This window comes from Mus musculus, chromosome 8 (assembly GCF_000001635.26).
Source record: "Mus musculus strain C57BL/6J chromosome 8, GRCm38.p6 C57BL/6J".
In the NCBI taxonomy this organism is placed as follows: domain Eukaryota; kingdom Metazoa; phylum Chordata; class Mammalia; order Rodentia; family Muridae; genus Mus; species Mus musculus.
In genome coordinates this window covers 109,813,579-109,837,214 of record NC_000074.6, presented here as the reverse complement: position 1 = coordinate 109,837,214, position 23,636 = coordinate 109,813,579, and the positions used below count along the sequence as shown (strand labels likewise).

Genomic DNA, 23,636 nt, shown 5'->3' with positions numbered 1-23,636 from the left:
GTTCTACGAATGTATGTAACAAATGCATGGTACAAGCATAGACACAAAATCTCCTGGGGCCATATCAACAAGGAATACGTGATAGGAGATGTCCTAGATAGCCATCAACCACAAATCTGCTGGATATATTACTAGCATGTACAATGGAGTCTTATTCAGGTATTATAAGAAAGGCATCTGACATATGACAAAACAAAAGCAAAAGAGATGAAAACACAAGCAAAGGAATAAATACTATATGGTTATATTCGTATGAGATATATGATACTGTGAAATATACTGTCGTCCCCATTTCTTGACATACAGCTCCTAAATTTCATTTAGTTTTAATTTTTTTCAAAAGGTTTTAAAATGCGTGCTTATTTATGGGGTGTGTGTGTGTGTGTGTGTGTGTGTGTGTGTCCTCAGAAGTCAGAAGAGAACACTGGAACCCTGGAGCTGAAGTTACACCTGACATAGGTGCTAGGAACTAAACTCTAGTCCTCTGGTAAAATAGCAAGTGTTCTTGATCACTGAGCCATCTCTATTCTTACATTTAGTTGTTATGAGGTAACTTTTGATGGATCCCTGAATGGCCTGAGGATGGGGCTAGCTTGTCAGAGGAAGCAACCATGCTATTGGAGGCTGGAGCTTTCAGCCCTTCCTCAAGATCCTGGAAATAAAAAGTGCTGAAGGTTATAATCTTCACCTTTAGCCAATGATTTAATCAACCATGACTACACAATGAGGCTTCCATGAAACCCAAAACAACAGGACTTTGGAATAGCTAGACACATGGAGTTTTCTAAAGATGGTACACGTGCTTCTTCTCCATCCCTCTATGCTTTGTCCCCTGTTTTGCCAATCTAGATATTCATCCCTATCCTCTGAATAGTCTTTACTATAACAAGGACAAGTGAGTATCCCTCTGAGTTCTGTGAGCCATTCTAGCATGTTAATTAAGCTCACAGAGAGGGATGTAGGAACCCAGAATCACAGCTGGCTGGTTTAAAATACCAATTATACAATTAGCATCTGATGTGGGAGACTGTCCTGTAGAACTAAGCCTTCAGCCTGAGATCTGACACTATCTCAAAGTGGAGAATATTTAAACTGAATTAAGTTAAAGAATACCAACTGGTGGCCACTGAAAATATCACTGAAAATCTCCATATCTGGTGTTAGAAGTAAAGTATCTATTGATTACGCAGCTATACAGATTAGAAGGGAAGGAGACAGAACACTTCATTTGCTGAAGTGATAGAACCCAACACTCTACCAGATGAGCTGTATCTCCATACTTGGTTGTTGGGTTTTTGTTTTGTTTTGTTTTGTTTTGTTTTGTTTCTGTATCTTTGCAAAATCTGAGGAGAAACCCACAGACAAAACAAAATGGTGTTTTTAAGGACTAATTTTCCAAAATAAATAATTTTCTTAAAAATAAGGAGGGGGGGACTGGAAAAATGGCAGTGTTAACAGCTCCGGCTCTTGCTCGTCCAAAGGATTTGAGTTTAATTCACAGCACCCCATGGTAGCCACAAGCATCTGTAAACCAAGTTTCAGGGATCTGACACCTTCTTCTGCCTTCCAAAGGCACCAGATACGCAAATGACGCATGAATGTATTTTCAGCAGAAACAACCATATACATGAAATAAAGTCATTTAAAGAGTGTTTTAATTTAAAAAAAAATTGATTTAAAAAAGGGGGGAGGATACCAAGACAAAAAAAAGCTCTGGAAAAGTCTGCCAGTACTGGTTTCTTAGCTATATAAATGTACTAAGGCCATCTTTACAAATCTTTAAGTGATCCAAATGGTAACTGCAAAAAGCAGCTTCAAGATACCATTTTTCTAACAGAGAGAGACCAATATACAGCTGCTGCTTTTGCTTACAAGGAGGAAAAAAAGAAATTGATGGAAGTTGATTTGATATATCACAGGCTAGCATAATATCATACTCTAACTGGTAAGTCTATTTCTTTAAAGGCTCTGGATTAGCAATTATAATATTAATACTTGGATTAAGCCAGGGTGGGTAACACACGCCTTTAATCCCAGCACTCAGGAGGTAAAGACAGGTAGATTTCTGAGTTCGAGGCCAGCCTGGTCTACAGAGTAAGTTCCAAGACAGCCAGGGCTACACAGAGAAACACTGCTTCAAAAAAATTTTACTATAGTTACATTAATAGATTGCTACTGAGCAATTATTGATTAGGTTAAGGAGAAATTCACAGGGATAACTCCATAAAACTCTTATTATTTAATCAGGGAGAAAAATGAAGACTAATATTAGAATATCATCCTAGCAATTATTAAAGACAAGAATATCTGACAGATAACAAAAATCATGAACAAAAGCCTAAAAATGTATTTTTGCACAGGCTCAAAGTTATCTCCTCCTAAAAATTTTAATTATAAAGGGAAAGACAGTAAATACACAGTACTAAAGACACCAACATACAGGGCTGGAGGCTCAGCGACACCCACATGATGGCTCAATCATCCATATCTCCAGTTCCTGGGCACCCAATGCTCTCTTCCAAACTCCATAGGAACCAGGCATGCATAGGGATTCATATGGAGCACATATATACCTACAGGCACTCATCCACATAAAAAATAAACTACATGTGCAGCTTGGTCTTCATATGGGCCCCTAACAAGTGGAGCGGGGCTGTCTCAGATTCTGTTCCCTGCCATGGGGTGTTATCCAAGGGGTATAATGGGGGAGGGATTTGTGAGGGTGGGACTGGGAAGAGAGGAGGGAGGGGAGTTTTAGAGGTAGCATGGGGGTTGGGGAGGCATACACAGTTGGTATCACAGTACTAAGAAAAATAACAATGTGCGGCCTGGCATTCTGGACAAAGGGCAAAGTGGGCAAAGGGCATATATAGAAGCTGAGGCTTTAGGGGCTAGAGATGGCTGAGCAGTTCAGAGGACATGGTTGATGTCCAGGGAACCCAATATCCTCCTTTGGTATCCAGGGGTGCTGCTCTCACCACAAGCACATGAATGCACACAAATAAAAAAAATAATAAATCTTTCAAAACGTCTGAAACTGTTTCAATGTTAAATGACAGTAGAGGAAAGGGCTGGATGTGGTGAAGCACACCTATAACCCCAGAACTGGGATGCTAAAGCAGAAGAATCAAGAAACTGAGGACAACCTACCTACCCTACAGAAGAGTTCCAGGCCAGCCCCATCTATGTTATGCCAAGATGCTGTTTGAGTATAAAGGAAGCGAAGCATCACAAAACATTGTTTCCCTCTGAAGGAGACCTAGTAGCTATGTGTGAAATCTACAGAGCTAACATTTTCCACTCCGTATAACTTTGGGGCTACCTGAGTTTCTTGTTCTCTAGGTTTATTCCTTAAATAAATTTATTTAAATATTGTATCTGTGCCTTGTTTAAAATGATGGGTACAATTCAGGTTGTGTCCCTAGTAAAAGCTTATTCTGATAGCTCTCCTTAACGACAGGTATACAGCTACATCCCTCCTTAACTCTTCCAAGCCTTATCATCTTCATCAAGGTTAAAGCACACATAGAAAACATAGTATCATGCTTTGGTACATCAGTCCTTCCTTTCCAAAGTACTGAAGCCCAATTTAATCACTCTAAATAAGGAGGAAATCTTAGAGGAAAGAGAAGATTCAAAAAGACTTACTCGCAATCCACTCTCTGATTTAATATCCATGATAGTCAAAACCGTCTCATACAGAATAGCATTTCCTACATTTTTACTAGTCTCTGTATTAGTGGCAACCTGAAAAACAGACAGCAGTGCATAAGTGAGAAAGCAACACTTCCAAAACTACCGAATGCAACGAGACATACTGTGATTTCAGTAACTCACTAAGGAGTAAACAGAAACTACTCACCCTAATAACCACACCTTCTACTCTCTGTAGAAGAGAACTGACGAAAATGAAACTTAATAGATTTCAAGTTGGATCAACTCACCTGTGCTAATATATCATTCATAGCTTCACTTGAATCATCGTCATTCCGTCCTAAAATTCTTAATAACCGCAAAATTCGTACCTAATATGCAGGATACAAAAGGTCAACAAATTAAGTCTGACTCAATCTCATTCAGAATGGAACCCAAATAATGTAAAGGAAGTTAGATGCATCAGAGATAAGTCAGGAGAATTTTCAACATCTTTTGAAAGAGGCCATGCACATGTCCACAGCTAATGAAGTTATAAGATAGCCCACCCTTCGCAGCTACTAATAAACTTTCAGTTACACTGTCACTTCATTAATTAAACGCAATAATTATTTGGTCCCGGTTCACTTATTAATATAATTAATGAATTATCAAATCTGTACCCTATATAAACTTAAGATGAAAAAATCCAATCTCTTCAAAAGCATTGCAGTCACGTGACATTTATCCAAATATTTTTCAGCCTCACCTGCAAAAAGGGGTCACTGATACCAGAGACATCATGTTCTGGGGAATATCCGGACATGATGAGGTTCTTTAGAATACGAACTAATTGGGGCACAAGCTGCAGGGGAAAAGAAAAAAGATGTATCAAGACAACAACAACAAAATAGTGACTCTATGAACCTATCTCTTCAATAAGCAGAGCCTTTGGTTTAGAAAATTGATGCAAGGGTCTGAGTCCAAGAAATTTCTTCTGCTGTAAATACAGTAATGCAAATGGCTGAAGTATTAACTCAGATACTGAAGCCAAAACCTACCAAGTAATATGCACTTCATCAGCATGAAAACAAGCCAGATCTTTTTCCTCTGGAGCTCAATATGTAAAGACACTAGAATCATAGTGGGCCAAGAGCTAATGGGAACCAAATAAAAGAGATCTACGGGACATGCTGCAGGTCTACTTTTGTAGAACTTGAAACTCTTGGGTAGCAAAAATCAGTTCTTTTTTATCCATTCTAATAAAGTCATATCAAGCATTAACCAATGATCTTATTAAATATAAAGCATATCACACTTCAAATAAAAAAAAGGTCTCTCCTCTGAAGATAGGTTTAGTTATATATCCCTTCCCAAAAAAGCAGCAGGAAATCCCAAGTGACCAACATGAGCCAAACGGAAATGACAGATGGAGAAAGCATACCTAAGACCCCAGTGTCCTGCCCAGTACTCAAACAGAATTCTGCCATATTTAGTGTGTTCTCCTATCACACCCAATAGACTACACATTCCTTAGTTAAGAATTCCTTTGACCTTCATTTTCTGGGTCCAGGTCAATTATTATTGTCAATCTAGTTACAGATGCTTGCAAATATATATGAACGCTCATTTTCTTTCTGTTAATCAATTACTTAATGTGAAATCCCTATACCAAAACGTCTGCCACAACTGAACTTTCCCAGTCTCCAAAAGAAAACCCCATTTATCTACATGAACAGCTCTTATTACCTAAAACTAAACAAGAAAGGGGACAAACACTACATCTTTTTATAGGGCAGTTGAACAGAGCCAACACTGCTGCAATTCATCATTTTCCCTTGTGTTTATTCTGTTCCCTCCCTACTCCCCAAAACCTAGAAAGGTACTAAGATTAAAATGAAAGGCCAAGCTACACTCAAGACAAGCACCCAAAACACTAGAACATTACCGCCATTTACAAATGCAAAAGAGCATATGTGACCTTAAGTCACGTAGCCATGATACTTCAGAATTTAGTGACTGCTAAATCATTAAAACAAAAATCAAATTTGGACAACTCCAAGAATAAGACAAGTCTAAAATTCAGAGATCTGTAAACTCTAAATAAAATCTCAGTAAGTCTGTTGACCAAAGTGTAAAGAAGATACTCAGCTCAGCTCACACAGTCCCTGCTCTCTGCACTCTGAGCACTGCATACCACCCTAGTCACCTTTAAGAATCTGACTTAGTTCTCGGAGAAGTCCTCACTGAATTGAGAAACTGCTTTCTGTGCTGCCGAGGCCAGCACACTGCATAAGGCTGCCCTGGACAGAAAGCTCATGACCAAGTGTTCAGCATACAAGTTCTTGGAACCCAGCTTTAGTTTTCAGACAAAAATGCAAGTTACTAAAACCGATGACAGGACAAACAAAGCACGGTAACAGGAAAAGCTGCAGCCATGAAAATCAGTTGGTGCCGAGGACTCCACCTCTAAACCCTTTCAATATCCCGAAGCTCCTCAGCAAGACTAAGTCCAGGTGAGAGGGGGATAAAAGCTCTGAGCCTGAGCTCCAGCGCACAAGGACATGTGGAGCTTTTCCAAGTATGGGTTACCCACAGATGGCTCTAAAGTATCTACTTCAAAAGGAAGCAATGTTTTGTGTAAGGGCGCCAGGCAGATCTGGAAGGGCAGCTGCTCAAAGCCTCTCACATGAAGATGAAGGCAAGGCAGAGGAGGAGGGTTACAACTCAGGGAAGGCTGCAACTGAAATCCAAGGCTGGATTTGGAATCAGGAGATTAAAAGACAAGACAGAAACTGAACCAGGGAGTTAGCCAAAAATGCTAGAACAAATAATTCACAGTATTAAGCACAGCTTCAGCATTAGTACAGTTAAAAGCCACACTTGTGGATGGATACACAAATGCTACTAAGGACCTAAAGCCAGCATGCACCATCTAAAAAAAGAGGGTTAATTCTTACCTTTTCATTCTAACATACAGCAGGATTCCAAACAGACAACAGGAACAAAACATACAAAGCAAGCATTAGGGACAGATACGGGTCTCATACTGTTTTACATTAATTTAATCAACACATAAACATCTAAGGAAGAGGGAGCCAAAAAAAAAAAAAAAAAAAAAACCACCCGAAAGTATGAGCTCTTTGTGGAGTGCTCAGCAGTCCTCTCTAAAGGAACAAATGCTCCTAACTAGACAAAGAATCATCTTTCTGAATCCTTCTTAGTAAGTTAAAGGGAGAAATACAAGTGCCTACTTTTAAATGCTATAAAAAAGGGGGAAAGGAAGCCAGGCGGTACAGTGCACATCTCTTAATCCCAGCACCTCAGAGGCAGAGGAAACTGAATCTCTGAATTCAAGCCACCTTGGTCTATGGAGCAAGTTCCGGGACAGCCAAGGGCTACATACAGAAACACTGTCTTGGAGGGGAGGGGGTGAGCCCCCTGCCCTCCACTGGACATAGGACCTTAAAAAGGTAGGATTTTCACAGGAATTTATGGCCTAAAATAAACACTGTAACAAACTAATAAAAGTCAAAATTCTGTTTGCTATTCTCACCTGAAGAAAAAACAAAACAAAAAAAAAAAAACAAAAAATACCTGTCTTAAAAATAAAGAGAAACAATTCTATTTGTAATTTGAGCTCAGATTACATTGCTTGGCTCACTGTGAAAACAACAGATAAAACACATGAGCAGTTGGTATGTCTGCCAACAAGGAAAGACTTGTATTCTGAAAGGGGAAACCCTACACTAATACCAGCTCTTATATGCCTAACTCTGGCTTCCAGCCCCATCACACAGCAGGGCTAGTTACATCCTTTATTCAGTTTCATTGCTTGCTTTCAGAAGAAAATCCTAAGTGAAAAAGACATGTACTTGTCAGGAAAATCACACAGAAGGCACCTACCTTTCTGAAATGTGCGAGCATGTCTGGGCTCCGTTCACACATCTCTGTGAGGAGGACTACAGACGTGTGAAGGACACCTGTGGAACGGTCAAAGGGAAGCAAAAATGAGGGTCTACTCAATTCCAGAAAAAGGGTTTCACATCCCTGAAGGTGGATTCCCAAAGGAGGCTCACTGCTCCTGCTTGTCAGTCCTCTCCTAAGGACCACGGCACTGAGCAGAGGCTGCTGCTGCAACACTGCTCACATCACAACTTTCTCAACTGTTAGGATGACAAGAGCCAGCCTGGCCATCTGTGAATAGCCAGGCTCACATCCCTACAAATCACATCTCTCCTTCTCCCGGTTTACTCAATACATTTTAGCTACATTCTAACAGACAATCCTACACAAAAACTTTAGTAAGATACTGGATATTCAGATAAAATGTCTCAAACACCGGATAATGACAAATGACAAGTCAAATCCCTTGTCCCAAAGTTAGTAAAAAACAATCTCAAAGGACATTTCACTAAGTAATAAATGACAGAGCCACCTAGACCCCCCTGTGCTCAGCACTTGTTGTGAGCAGTCTGGGCACAGCACAAACTTAAATTAATTTAAGTATGATTTAATGAAATTAAATATATTATGTCATTTTTTTCTTAATATTTAAGATATAAAATTTTACTCGAACTCATTTCACTGAGTTCATGATAATAACAAAGGTTTAAGAGAAAAGAAAAAAACAAAACAAAACAAACAAAACAAAAATAAGCCGGCCATGGTGGCGCACGCCTTTAATCCCAGCACTAGGGAGCAGAGGCAGGCGGATTTCTGAGTTCGAGGCCATCCTGGTCGTCTACAAAGTGAGTTCCAGGACAGCCAGGGCTACACAGAGAAGCCCTGTCTCAAACAAACAAAAACCAAAAAAAAAAAAAAAAAAAAAAGAAAGAAAAGGAAAAGAAAAAAGCAGCCACACTCTACTTAATTCCTCTCAAGCTTTTTATATAGATATCTAAATATGTACTGCAGATTCCTGTTAGAAATAACTCAGAAGAATTTTTACTAATTTTATATTCCTAACTCTTGATAGTAAAGGAAAATGTTTTCCTTTATTATAAAACAATCAAGAAATCAAGGGCTATTACATGAAAATCAAAGATATGATCATTTGCACATCATACTGAATATTAATAACTTAAGACAGGACCAGAACTGAAAGGTATTATTTACTATGAAGAAATCAATTGAACTGTAAATCTAGGAACTAGCAGGCAAGACCTCCAGTAAGTGTTCTGCCCTGAGACACAGGGCTGACCCTTCCTTTCTTGATACTTTATAAGTTCATCCAAATCACATTACCATGGTTCTTCTCATTCAATAAATTTTTTGTTGCTGGTAAAAACATCTCCATAAGTTCAGGAACCTTCCTGATGACGTGAACAGCACACAGTGCTGCCTATAAAGAAAAATAGAAGAACAAAAAAAATTTATTTCTGGTAAGCCAGGGCAATCAGTCTTATAAAAGAACACCACCAACTAGTACATCTATTAGAAAAAGTAAGAAGTTGGATAACGGAATTTAGTAATATGGAGCTGCCTGGGGCTTTCCAGTGTGTACTAGCGCATACAAGGAGAAACTTGACACTCACATGTCTCTTTACTCACATGTTGCCAGACAAGTGAGAAAAACACTTTCAATTACATCATAGTCAATACCAGTTTATCACAAAAGTTAAACGAAAGTAAAATTCTGAGGAACAGACTTCCATCTCTGATATAGACATCCCTGAGTTGAATATCAATACATCTAACAGTGTTGTGTAACTTAAAGACACTGGCTGTAAACCTAATACTAAGTTTAACAGTATCTTGCCCTCAATGGACTCTTCTCAAGTCAAGAAAGTCACTTAGGGGGTTAGGAAATACAGCTTGGGAGCAACTGAGTTCAATTCTCAGTATAAACAAAAAGGAAAGTAAACGGAGAGAAAACAGGAGGAAGGAAGGATGGGGTTAGTGTAAATGTACTAACTAGTGTCTCCTAAAGAAAAGACAGTCTTCCTCATCTGTTTTCCAGAAAGAAAGGATAGTTGAAGACTGACTCCGGTGAACCCTCAAAGTAAATACAGCCATTACTTTACTCAAATGCAGCACCAACTTAGACTGCTTAGAAACGATTCCTGCTAACTCCCTTCCACTTTATGGGGAGGCATTCCAATCTGGAAAAGAGTGTTTTATTTAATGCAATATTGTACATTCGAAAAGAATAGTAGTTCCCACAGTATTGAAAGCACAAGCATACATACTAAGGAAGCTTGTGTTTGTGTGCATAATACAGAATCCTAAGAAATGGCCCTATATGATTCTTAATCTCACAGCAGTAACAGATTCAATAAATGCTAACAAGATGATAGTTTATGCTCATTTCTTGGACATATACATTCTACCCTTCCTTTATCAAGGTTTTAGGACTGAAGCAAAACTGTAAACTCAATGAAAACTGTTTAAAAACAAACCGAGGCATGTACGTGGGAATCAGAGCATTCTCTCTATTACTACCCTCAGCAGACACAGGAGTTTGGGACTTGGCCTCCATCCTTCTCTCCCAGCCATCTAGGCCCCAGCAGGACTGCCCTTAAAGGACACAAAGGTGCAAGTACAAAGACATGAGCACATGTGCCACTTAGTACAAACGTCAATGAGAAACTGTTCATTATCACAATTTTAATATGTGAGATGATTTACAAAGTAGTCGGGTATGCCACTGAGGATCTAGTTTGTCTACAAATTATTTCTTTAAAAATAAAGAGGAATCTAAATTTATGTCTAACCACTTAGATGTATTTGCTCTAACAAAGAAAAAATACTTTAATTTCATCTAAGCTTTCAAAAATAAGTGCCCTGGCTTCCCAGTTCCCTAATATGCCTAGCGCAGACAGACACATAACTTCGTGCAGTTACCTTTTTTCTTAAGTAAGAGTTGGAGGTTTTCAGAAGCTTTTCTACCTCTCCCGCAAGATCTCTGCACATCTCCGAGGAGCCCATGCAGCCGAGGGTACAAAGTGCTAGCCCCTGCACAAACTGCGTGCTATGATTAAGATCACTGTAAGAGAAAAAGGGGAGAAGTTGGAACAAATGCTCGGCCTCCCCACGAAGCAGCCTAACAAAGTTTCAAGATTACTCCACTAAAAAATTTTTAAAAATTTAAAAACTAAACAATCTGAGCTGAAGAGATGGCTCAGGAGAAAGCTTGCCTTGTAAACTTAAGGACCCGAGTATAGATCCCTAGATCCCAGGCAAAGCCAGACTTAGTAGCACATGTGTGCCCTTTGGCCAGATGGGAAGTGGAGACAGAAAACTCTCCAGAGGCTTTTGCAGGACTGCTAGCCTAGGATAAGAAATGGGAGAACAAGAGATTCTGTCTCAAACAAGGTAGAAAACAGGACTGAGACATAAGGCTATACAAGTACTATATAGCACATGTGCACACTTAAATGCGAACACACATGAACACGCAGTACACACACAATAAAAATTCATTTAAAATTAATAGAACTAAATTATGCTTATTCCAACTTTATTTTAAATTATTAACACAGCGAACCAACAATGTCTAAAATTTCTATCCAAGGTTTCAAAATGACAAACAAGAATATGTTACCTGTTGGATATTAAAGATATCCACTTTAGAAAACTTAGCAACCACTGAATGTAAAAAGATGTAGCAAAACTGTCTTGAAAGGTGTCTAAGAGATAATCTAGTATTGCCTTTAAGAAAAGTTAAGATTCATTCTAACTGAAATTCTTTTATAGCCTGGTGTCAACATAAAAGTGGCACACACTTTAATTCCAGAACCTGGGAAGCAAAGGCAGGAGAATGTCTATGAGTTCCAGGCCAGCCTGGCCTACATAGTAATTTCCAAGTCAGCTAGAGCTGCACAGTGAGACTCTTGTCTCCAATAAATAAATAAATATCAAAACACAATCAGAAAAGGAAATCTCAATTGCTAATGAATTTAAGATAATGTAAACAAAACAGAACTACTCTGACTTTTTGGACTTCTGTTAGCCATGTTACATCAAATATATTTTTATATTTCTAGTTACAATTATTCAAGAAGAAAAAGCAGGAATTGTTTTTACAATGATATAAATAGCACTAATCAAAGCACATACCAAGGTAGTCACTTAGTTACCAAGACCCATTCTAATTTTTTCTTAAGAGATCAATGTGGTTTGAGAGTCCCTGTACACTGGAAACTGGGTCCCAGTGTGTACATGGTGCAGACAGACAGTGGGGCAGAGTCCCAGTGTGTTCATAGTACAGACAGTGGGACTGGGTCCCAGTGTGCTCATGGAATAGACAGTGAGGCTGGGTCCCAGTCTGCAGACAGTGGAATCTTTAAGACACGGAGCCTTGTAGGTCATGGAAGCAACACTGGTGTTGAGAACTCAACATGTGCCATAAAACTGAGGTATGTTAAAGGAGCAAGAGATCCCTGCTTCCTGGTGTGACCCCTCCTTTCCCTAGTGTATACTCCTGCTGTACGATGCTATCGACCACAAGGCCCTCCCCAGAAGCTAAGCAGTTTGGTAGGCTGCCACATCATGGACTTTCAGCCTCTAAATCTGCAAACTAAAATATTTTTTTCTTTATATAATATAGCCTCAGAAATTCTGATCATAACAGAAAATAAGTATGACTATATAAAACAGCTTTTTATTTAAAAAAAAAGGCTAAGGTATTTAAAACATGAAGCATACTTACAGACTGAAAACAACTCTGTTATTCAGAAGCCAAGTCATCATATGATCTATGACACTTCTACCAGTCGGGTGCTAAGCATTCTGTATCATTAGCACAACATGATTCAAAGCAGCGATTCTCAATCTCCCTAATGCTGCAACCATTTAATATGGTTCCTCATGCTCTGGTGACCCCCCCACACACACACACACACTCACACCATAAAGTCATTTCACTGCGACTTCATAGAGATGTTATTTTGCTACTGTGATGAATTGTAATATAAATATCTGATATGTGAGATGTCTGATATACACGCTCCAAAGGGGTTACAATCTACAGGTTCAAAGGATTTCTGCAATTCTCAAGAGTTCATGAGATCCAAACTGCTTTCCTAATCCTAACATACTGCTGTCACCTGGTGGGAAGCTGCCTGTCCACACCCCAGACAAGGCAGCGGCACTGTGTCACTCCTGCACAGCTGAGGTAAAAAGCAAGGATGGGGAAGGAAGGCAGCCACAGCTACACTGACACACAGCTGTCTGTGATTCTGTCCCTCAGGATGCTGAGATCAATCAGAGGCATACTTTCTAGACAAACAGGAAGAGGAATAGCTCATATTTGTTGCCAACAACATAATCCAAGCTTTGACGTAAAAACTAGAGTTTTGGAAAACTTCTATCATCACCACAAACTTGACAGTTTATAAATAATGACGTGGTGAAATCAGTGACGATACTAATCTATGACATTTTAATATTTTAAGCTGAAACATTAGTATCTAAAAGATCTATATAACTTTGTCAACATGTTTTTCCCAAGTGGTTCTACTGTGGTGATATAACTTAAGGGGAGAATGAGACGCTCAAGGGATCAGGCATATTACTGCCCACCTCAGCTGGTGATGAGGTCAGTCTTCAGAACCTACAAGTGTAGAAAACCAATCCCCCCAAGTTCTTCTCTGACACCCACACACTCAGCCCAACACACACACACAAAAGTAAATGTTTATAAACATTTTTTTTAGCTGGGTGGTGGTAGTGGTGTCAGCAACAGAGTACAACTTTAATCCTAGCACTCAGGAGGCATAGAAAGGTAGATCTCTGAGTTGGAGGCCAGCCTGGTCCCCAGAGTGAGCTACAGGACAGCCAGAGCTACACAGAGAAACACACAGAAAAAAAAATTCTTAATGTTAAAGTGTAACAGAGCAGTGAATTGTTAAACTATTAATACATCAGGCAGAGTTTCACAGTCCACACTGTCCTTCACTGTTAAGAAGTGGCTACGTGTTCATTTTTAGCATAGTAGCAAAGAATACTGAGTTATTAAAAAGCCATTCTGAGTTCGAGGCCAGTCTGGTCTACAAAGTGAGTTCCAGGACAGCCAGGGCTACAGAGAAACCCTGTCTCGAAAAACCAAAAAAAAGCAAGCCATTCTTCGACTTTTCATGCTGCTGAGACTGAAAAGCAAAACTATATCTACCATGGGGCTGTATATCCAGATCTGTGTTTATTTTTCTTTTGAAGCAAAGTCTAAGTTGCTATGTGTAGCTGCTTACATTTTGCTAATCTGAGTCCCCCAAAATTGTTTGCATGAGAAGATCTGGAAACCTGCCCGTAGTTAACTCTGATTGGCAAATAAAGATGCCAGCAGCCAATATCTGGGGAGAAGAGAGAGGCGGGATTTAAAGTTCCTGGGCTTCCTCGAGGAAGCAGGAGTGAAGGAGAGACGCCATGTCTTAGGAGTGTGCAAGACAGAGTCAAGAGCGGCCATGGGGTAGAGAGGCAAGGAGAGCAGCCTAAGCTCTGGACCAAGAAAACATGGCCCAGAGGGTTAATTAATTGAAGTTAAGAGTAGCTGAGATGAAACATAGAAATCAGTAGGTAGTAACTAGGTAACTTGGTGGGAGGTAGATCCTAACAGCATGGAAGTTTGGCAGTTGCCCAGCTATTGTGCTTTTTTTTTTTTTTTTTTTAAGATTTATTTATTTATTATATGTAAGTACACTGTAGCTATCTTCAGACACTCCAGAAGAGGGTATCAGATTTCGTTACAGATGGTTGTGAGCCACCATGTGGTTGCTGGGATTTGAACTCGGGACCTTTGGAAGAGCAGTCAGCGCTCTTAACCACTGAGCCATCTCGCCAGCCCGCTATTGTGCTCCTTAAGGCATATTAACATACAAAGACTGTGTGTGTGTCTTTCATTCAGGAAAGTAGCAGCCCCGTACTGGGATTTATTAATATATTAATACTACAGCCCAGATCCAACTTGAACTTACTCTGTAGCCCAGGCAGGCCTCAAATTTACAATCCTCTGGCTGCAGCTCTGGAACACATAGGATTATACACCATGCACCTACCTACTTTTCCCTTCTCCACATTACACTTGCTAAATGTTCTCTACCTCTACCAGTCAATATTCTACACGAATATTGTCCTCCTTTGGATACAGTGAAAAAATATAAAATAATCTCACTCTTTACACAGGAATTTTTTGTAATTTAGAAAATATTGTTTACTTATAGCTAGGCACATGCCTATAATTCTAGCATATACCAAGTTAGATTGAATTGCAGACTGTCTCCCCCACACAAAAAGAAAAATCATACAATTAACACAATAGTTCGTTACTACTCTCTAGGGGAGTGGGCTGTTGGTACACACACACACACACACACACACACACACACACACACACACACACACGGCAAACCCTTTACCACTAAATTAGCCCTCCCACCGAGGGCATTATTAGTTTTTTTGTTTTGGTTTGGTTTTTTGAGACAGAGTCTCTCTGTTATGTAGCTCCGGCTGTCCTGGAACTCGCTACATAGATCAGGCTGATCTGATGTCATAGCGATCCACTTGAATCAGCCTCATGAGTGCTGGTTTAAAGGAGTGGATGACCACACTATACCTAGCCCCATTATTAGTATTTTTAATTAAAAAATAAATAAAGCTTAAAAGTTAAGTTTACTCCTTTCTACCAAATTTAACAGTTTAAAATTATTAAAAATAAATTTGAATATGGTATTTAACACTTAGGGGCCCCGTTCCTACAAATATTTAGTTGATTTTGTATTCATTTTTCAATATTTAAGCATATCTTCAAAAATGCAAGTTCTTAAATATTACATTCAGTTTCTTAAAAGGCTTCATTTTAAGATCTTTAAGTATCTTGTTTTTCCTCTGCCAATGAATAAGGCAGCTATTCAGTATTAAACTTTGAACTGTTGCTATACCATGAACCTTATAAATAAATAAATATATATATAAAATATATATCCAAACATTTTTTAAAAAACCACACACATTTGTTAACAGACTTTCATTAGGGAGAACAGAAGGGAGACATGGGATAATACAATGCTTAAAATGAAATGCTTGATCAATTCTTAATTATCTGAAAACACCCTCTCCTAAATCCACCCGGGACGGGCACCCTAACAACTGAAAGCAAGCTGGGAGTGGTGCTGTGCACCTGTAATGCCAGCATTCAGAGTCTGAGGTGGGAGAATCTGGAGTTCAAGTCTAGCCTGGACTACACAATGAATCTGAAACAGCCTGACATTCATAATAAAAGGGTTTTTGTTGTTGTTGTTGTTGTTTGTGGTTTTGGTTTGTTTGTTTGTTTTGGAAACGGGGTCTCACTGTGTAGACCAGGTGACCTCAAACTCACCGTGATCCACCTGACTCTAGAAGCATGACACTACACCAAGATAAGATTTTATTTTTAAAATTTTTATTTTAAAATGTTTATTCAAAAACAAAAACAAGGGGGCTGGCTAGATGGCTCAGAGGCTAAGAGCACTGACAGCAGTCCTTCTGAAGATTCTGAGTTCAAATTTCAGCAACCACATGGTAGCTCACAACCACCCATAATGAGATCTGATGCCCTCTTCTGGCCTATCTGAAGACAGCTACAGTGTACTTATGTATAATAATAAATAAATATTTGGGCTAGAGCTGGGCTGACTGAAGCAAGTGGGCCGACTGGAGTAAGCAGGGTTGACTAGAGAGAGCAGAAGTCCTAAAATTCAATTCCCAACAACCACATGAAGGCTCACAACCATCTGTACAGCTACAGTGTACTTACATACATAAAATAAATAAATAAAGCTTTTAAAAACAAAAACTGAATAAAGAGATTATTTAAAAACAAAAACAAAACAAAAAACCACCTAAACACAGTTTAGTTTGTTTTTTAGTTTTGTTTTCTTGGGGGGGGGTGTGTTTTGTTTTGTTTTGTTTTATGTGCCTCATTTTCAATTTTTATCAAGCTCCAGGGCTAGCCTTTGGTTTGGTACTAACTCTAACAAGTCTTGCTGCCGGGCAGAACTCCTAGCTTATCTCCACATGACTGGGCAACAGACCATTAAAGAAGCAACGGAAAAGACTTTCCTACAGCCCCGACCACAGCAAATGTGGAAGAGAACCATGAAGACCGTCTTAAGGATGTACTCTCATGTCACCAAGGGCTGCTGTTCATGTTTATCTACTCTCTGCCCTGGTGCTTACAACAGCCCCTGGTATGTAGGCAGGTGTGCAACAAAAGATGAATAATTAATCCACCTGGATGTTCACTACTCATATTTCATAGACCCTCCCTCCACCCCCAAAAGAAAGACATTCTAAAATCAAGTTTACAGGCTACAATTAGGTGCTATACTTCACAATTACAACCAAATTCTAAGTCTCATTTTGAAATATTCTATTACAATGTAAAATTTGATGTAGGTCAGTCCTAAAAGAGAGAAATGCACGCAATGTAAATGTCTACTAAGACAGTCACCTGTACCCTAATGCCTCGCCTATCCCCTACTTCTACCTTCTGTCAAATACATAATACAAACAAAAAAGAAAATTTAAAATATTAAATTACTGATTAAACAGATACCAAAAGGTACCTTTGACCATTTCAGACCTGCAGAATTTCCTTAACTTTCAAACTTCTGTATGTTTGTTGGCACTGTGTCACCAGACAGCCCAGATTAGCCTTGAACTTGTGATCTCCTGACTGAGTCTGTAAGTGGTGGGATCACAGGCATGTGCCACTGCAGCCCACTCACAGACTACTGTAGGAAGGGCACTAGAGAAAACAGCTAACTCCCTCCTAGAGTCTCTCGCTTCTCCACACAGCAGGTGTTCCTTGGTTATTCCACACGTGAGTAAATACAACAACTACTGCATCAGTGAGGACACTGGAGACTTAAGTGACCAAGTCGTGCTCCAGCGATCCAGGCTGGCCTGAGGAACACTAGCAAGACCCTGTCGCAAACATTTTCAGGGCTAGTGAGATGGCTTAGTAAGTAAAGCACACACCACACGAGCCTCATGACCTGCATTCAATCCCTGAAAATCATATAACAGTGGAAGGCGAAGACCAACTCCACAAGGCTGTCTTTACACACACACACACCACACACACACACACTGGCCATGCTCCCCTCACATACAGGAGATCACATACACACACAAAATAATGAAATAAATCTAATATTTTCTTAGGAATTGAGTACAATTCCATACTACTAAAATTTCAGCCCCATACTCAGAATATAGATTGGTACTAATAAAGGCAATATTTCATTATTCATGGTATCCAACATACTAGAAAGATAAAATATGAAAATCCAGATTTCACCAAGGCTTTCTTCTCTTTTCTAAGAATAGCAAATACTTATCTAATTGTTAATTATGTACTGTGCCCAAAGATGCACAGCAATGCTTTGGTTTTCTTTTGCTTAGTATCTTTAAACTATTAACCACAATCAAAAGTCACTCAAAATATATTCTGGACAATAAGTATAAAATCATTAAGTAGCTACTCTTACTCCCACCAGATACCCTGAAAAGACCAGAACAGTTGTTATGAGGGGGAGGAGAAGGGGCATGCAAGACTTACTTCTTGATACAGTTGGTCATGAGAAGATGCACATCTTGTCTTTCATCTAATAATAGCATTGCTCCTAAATAGCCAATGCGTTTGTCTGTGAATTTTTGTGAGGCGATTAGCTTGAGGCACTCCAACTACAAAAAAAAAAACAAAAAACAAAAAAAAGAAAGAAAGAAAAGGTGAGCAGAGAGGGAAGAGCACTGTGCATTTGTACATTGGTACATTGGTTTGCATTCCTATGGCTCAGGCATTGTAAGTTAAGGACATCAGCTTGGTTCCCAACGCACACATCAGATAGCTCCAACTCTAGAGTATGTTGACTGCACTCACATACATGTGGTGCACATACAAATAGCCATATTTTATACCTATATATAAAACAATAAATCATTCAGCAGCTGGAAATAAAGAACTTTACAGTACTTTAGATATCAAAATGTACAATGAACTCAAAAAGTAAATGAACCACATTTGGAGCTTAAACAGAGAAATCAAATGCAGAAAGACAATAAAATCTCCAGAGTGAAACACAACAGCAATACTAAGCAAAATTGTTTTCTATTTTTTTTCTTCACATAATTATTAGAGGAGCAGTTTTCTAGCCTGCGCGAGATCGTTGATTCACAAAATAATGGTAACAACAACTATTATTAAATAACTCCTCAAAGCTTAAGAGCCTTTTAAAATGAAACTTTGCCTTTCTTGAAAATCACAGCCACTCTGATACACTTTAAGATTCCAACTAGACAAAGGAAAGGCCAAACATTCCCTCTGGGCTAGTGTTCTTTAAAGGACATATCCAATCAAGCTCTCCAAGAAGACTTTTTAAATTCCTCTCTCCTTTTGAATCGTGCATTGGCTTAGGAGCCCCCACCAGAGAGCTGTGTACACAGGAAGCACCAGCCAGTCATGGGAGACTGCTGTCCACTATGAGTTCATCTAATGGGCTCAAGGGAAATGGAAGGAAGTATAACACAGTTCCACAAATAGAACTGCTTGAGGCTACTCTTAATTATCCTTTTAAAGTACCTGGATTTACAAGAGAACCTCAAGTTAGGTGACTAGCTACACTATCACAACACTAAATCCCAAGACCAGGGATAAGGGGAAGAAATCCTCTGTAAGGGGAGGTGGGCAGGAGAGTGAAGAGGTAAACCACAGCCCTACCCTTCCTGCTACATGTCCTATGGCAATTTTTAAAATGATTTCTGCACAGAAGTTGATGTTGTTTTTACAATGTCTGTAGGAAAGACCTACTGGCAAAAGACCAGATCAGAATTAACAATGTTGCCAGAACTTCCCTATTCAAGCAGGCCTGCTAGGGCAGGGCAGGCCTGGAATCCCAGCAGAAAGGTCAATTCAAGGTTAACTTCGCAAGTTTAAGGCTAACCTGGGCTATGCATCACACTACCTCAAACCCTGTAACAAAAATTCTACTTTATGCTTGTTTTTCAAACATTCCATTGAGTAATTTTATAAAAATTTTGTCATGGAAAAAATCCTCCTAGACTCTGATAGCACCAAAGTTTTCATCATCATTACTGAATCTTGCTCATGGTCAGCTCCAAGCACTAGGACCCAACACCATTCTTGCTTAGATTACTCAGTGAGCAGGCCATCCTCTAAGGCATCACTCATAGTTAAGAGTTGTGTCTGAATAGTCATAAAACCTATTTCTCTCTTTATTGAGATATAGTTGTAAATCATATGGGTTAACATCATTTGGTTTTCTGTGAGTTCTCTTGTCACTACCCAACCCCACCCCAGGGCTGAAGTTACTGGTATTCATGAGACCATACCCATCTTGCTAAGTAGATCCTAGGATTTGAACTCAGGTCCTCACAGTTGCACAATAAACAAGCCTAGCCACTGAGCCATCTAGCTCTCCAGCACCCACCTTTTTTTTTCAAGACAGGTTTTAGGCTAGGCTAGCTGGCCAGTGAGCCCCATGGGTTCTCCTGACTTAGCTCCCCAGTCCTGAGATTACAAGGACACATCATGACATCTGCTTTTCTTTTTCTACTTGGTTCTAGAGAGCAAGCTCGGGTCTTCACGACTGCTACACAAGCACTTTACTAACTAAACTAGCTACCCAGCCTAGCCCCACTTACATATTCATATCCTAGACAATCTTAAGAGGGAACGGACTTGTATACCTAATTCCATGGCCAAAGTCAAAAGAAAAATGCACCTTGGGAAACATTTGTAACTTATATCACACTCATGAGGTCCTATGTAATGGCATCCTACCAACTAATTGTGGAAAAAAAAAAAACCGAAAATACAGTATTAAAATAAAAAAGATTAGGCCAGACAACACCTAGAAAACAAAACACAGCTCAAATTAAGTTAACCTCATCAAACAAATATAAATTGAACTGAATAAATTCCTAAGGCACTGAATTGTACACTTGAAAAGTGTGAGCTGTATGATTTATAAAAATAAGCCTCAATGGAGGTGTTTAAAGGGAGTAATAAATCCCGACCATACAGAGATGCTATTTTTAAGATTTACTTTTATGCCAAGCATGGTGGTCCTTTAATCCTGCATTTGAAGCAGAAGTGGATCTCTTAGCTCTAGAACAGCCTGGTTTGTAGAGTGAGTTCCAAGACAGCCAGAGCTACATAGTGAGACCCTGTCTCAGAAAATGACGGGAGAAAGAAAGAAAGAGAGAGAGAGAGAGAGAGAGAGAGAGAGAGAGAGAAGGAGGGAAGGAGGGGAGGAGAGGGGAGGGGAGGGGAGCGGAGCGGAGCGGAGCGGGGAGGAAGGCAGGAAGGCAGGAGGAAGGAAGGAAAGATTTTTACTTATGTGTATGCATGTCTGAATGCACATGTATGTACACATGCATATGGGGTCCCCTCGGAGTCTTGAAGATGGTGCTGTGGCTAATTTTATGTCAACTTGACATAAACTAGTCATCAAAAAACCCTGTCTCGAAAAACAAAACAAAACAAAACAAAAAAGTAAAGAGCATCAATTGAGAAAAATGCTTCCATAAGCTCTGACTTTAGGCAAACTTGTAGGGCATTTTTTCTTTTCTTTTCTTTCTTCTTTTTTTTTTTTTTTTTTTTTGTTTTGGGTTTTTGTTTTTGTTTTTGGCTTTGGTTTTGGTTTGGTTTTGGTTTTTGTTGTTGTTGTTGTTGTTGTTTTTCGAGACAGGGCTTCTCTGTGTAACCCTGGCTGTCCTAGAACTCACTCTGTAGACCAGGCTGGCCTGGTCAGAAATCCGCCTGCCTCTGCCTCCCAAGTGCTGGGATTAAAGGTGTATGCCTCCACCACCTGGCAGGGCATTTTCTTAATTAATGATTGATGGAGGTTGGGGGAGTCCACTGTGGGTGATACCATACCTGGGCTGGTGGTCCTGGGTTCTATAAGAAAGCAGGCTGAGCAAGCCAGGGGAAGCAAGCCGGTAAGCAGCACCCCTCCATGGCCTTTGTATCAGCTCCTGCCTCCAGGTTCCTGCCCTGCTTGAGTTCTGTCTTGATTTCCTTTGATGATGAACTATGATCACATTGGTTGTGGTGTCTTATCACATCCAAAGTGACCCTAACTAACGGAGGCATTGCTGTAACAGACCTGACTATCTTGTTTTTGGGAGGACTGTCAAAGGACTTTGGAACTTTGGGCTAGAAAAGTCATTGAGTGTTGAGAGCTCAGTTAGCTGTTCAGGGGAGGTCTGGAAGATAAGAATGTTGGAAACAGTGCAGACAATGGAGGGCTGGCTTGTGAAGTTTCAGAGGAAAGCAAAGAATCTGTGTTTCTGGTCAGCTGGGGCTGAAGATTCAGTTGTGATTAACAAGATACCGGAACTACTAAAATGAAACCTTTGCTTTATTGGGATGCTCAATGCTGGTCAGCTAGAGCTAAGAAATTAGCAGAGATTAAGAAGAGACCAACAATAATTAAGTACAATCTTCTGGAAAGTGTTTCCTGAGAGTCATCACACAGAAGCTGTTTCTCCAGACATGGCCAAGGTATCGTGCTGATATCTGAACTCGATAGTGTATGAATCACTCAGGTGTTTTTGAAGGCATGAAGGAGTCATGAAGAGCAGCCTGAACTGTGTGGCAGGGCTAGAGTCCCTGAAGAAAGCCCAGAAGAAGGTATTGGTCAAAGTGCAGCCAGCTGTAGCAAGGGACCCCAGCAATTTTGGGGCATCATATCCCTTGGAGTTGGAATTACTCCAGCCACCTGACACAGATGCTGGTACTAAACGCCAGTCCTCTGCAAGAGCAGCAAACACTTAACCATCTCTCCAGCCACTACTTTTAAATCTAGATTTGCAAAGACCAGCAATCCCTTTATTTACAATGGAAGAATAAACTGGCACAAGACGTACAAAGTTCTGATCTATTTAAATTATAAATATATACCTTTGACTCAGCAATTTTCATAAAAACCTGTACTTTAAATATGAAAAATGGATAGTATTCAAATATTTCAAATAGGAAAATGGGTGTCATTACCAAGACACCAGTATAATGACTCATACATGTAGCAAAATACTGTACAAAATATACTACTATGAGCACATCAAAGAAGCTGGGAGAAACAAGGACACATATTTTGTGTTGCTGGGAATGGATTCCAGGGCCTCCTGAGACCCCGAGTCTCTGCATGGAGCTACATGCCATGGCCCAGAGAACTTCTTAAATGTGTTTGAATGTTCTGTCTGTGCACCATGTACATGCCTGCAATCTGCAGAGGTCAAAAGAAGGTATCAAATCCTCTGGATATAACTGAGGTTATAGGCAGTTGTGAACCACCATGTGGGTACTGGGAACTGGACCTAGGTCTTCTGCAAGAGCAACAAGTGTTTTTAACCACAAAACCATCTCTTCAGCCCTTGAGTAAGGATTCTTATATATTGATATGATATTTTATTATAATCTATGAACATGAAGTAGTGATATGATAGATTGATATGGGTTACTCTTCAAGACAGATTAATGAGTGCCCAACAGAAATAATATGTCACAATCACCTGCAGATACACAATGTACATTTTGTATCTGGAAGAATGTTTATTAAGCAGTTGAGCCACTGGTGGCCTATGGAAAAGTGATAGAAAGACAGGGATAGAAAGGGGAGTTTTTAATCCTAATCGCTTTGTAGCTTTCAAGTTTAAAATCAATTACACTATCATTACCTATTTCAAAGACAAATATTCCCTTCTAGAAGGGAATAATTAAATTCATTAATTAAAAGAAACAGAAGTTGCAAGTGGCTAGAAGAGCTAATATAACTGAGGGGAAAAATGACTCCTTCTATATAGCTGGACAGTATATATTTCAAAGCATAACAAAAGTACATTTGAGCATTAGAACACTTTACAAAATAAGGCTTAGAGTTTAACACTAGAATCTTAGGAAGATGCAATACTTAGTAAAGCAGGGAATGAATCAGTCATTAAATTCATAAAGAAAATTATTATGGGGCTAGAGCAGTTAAGAGCACTGGCTGTTCTTCTCT

General features: G+C 39.5%; 1 protein-coding gene across 2 annotated transcripts in view; it reads right to left on the bottom strand.

Annotated features, from left to right (window-relative positions):
• The window catches only part of Ap1g1 (adaptor protein complex AP-1, gamma 1 subunit), an 85,628-nt gene that overhangs the window by 26,996 nt on the left and 34,996 nt on the right, over positions 1-23,636 (bottom strand). Inside the window, exons 3-10 of one of the 2 annotated variants that reach the window (NM_009677.6) lie at positions 18,173-18,297; positions 10,480-10,621; positions 8,881-8,977; positions 7,540-7,616; positions 6,594-6,602; positions 4,403-4,498; positions 3,945-4,025; positions 3,649-3,747 (exon numbers count right to left, since the gene is read on the bottom strand). In NM_009677.6, coding sequence (NP_033807.2) covers positions 3,649-3,747; positions 3,945-4,025; positions 4,403-4,498; positions 6,594-6,602; positions 7,540-7,616; positions 8,881-8,977; positions 10,480-10,621; positions 18,173-18,297 — 726 coding nt within the window. The remainder of the gene's footprint in view (positions 1-3,648; positions 3,748-3,944; positions 4,026-4,402; positions 4,499-6,593; positions 6,603-7,539; positions 7,617-8,880; positions 8,978-10,479; positions 10,622-18,172; positions 18,298-23,636) is intronic. The other variant, NM_001301211.1, reaches the window with a different exon arrangement.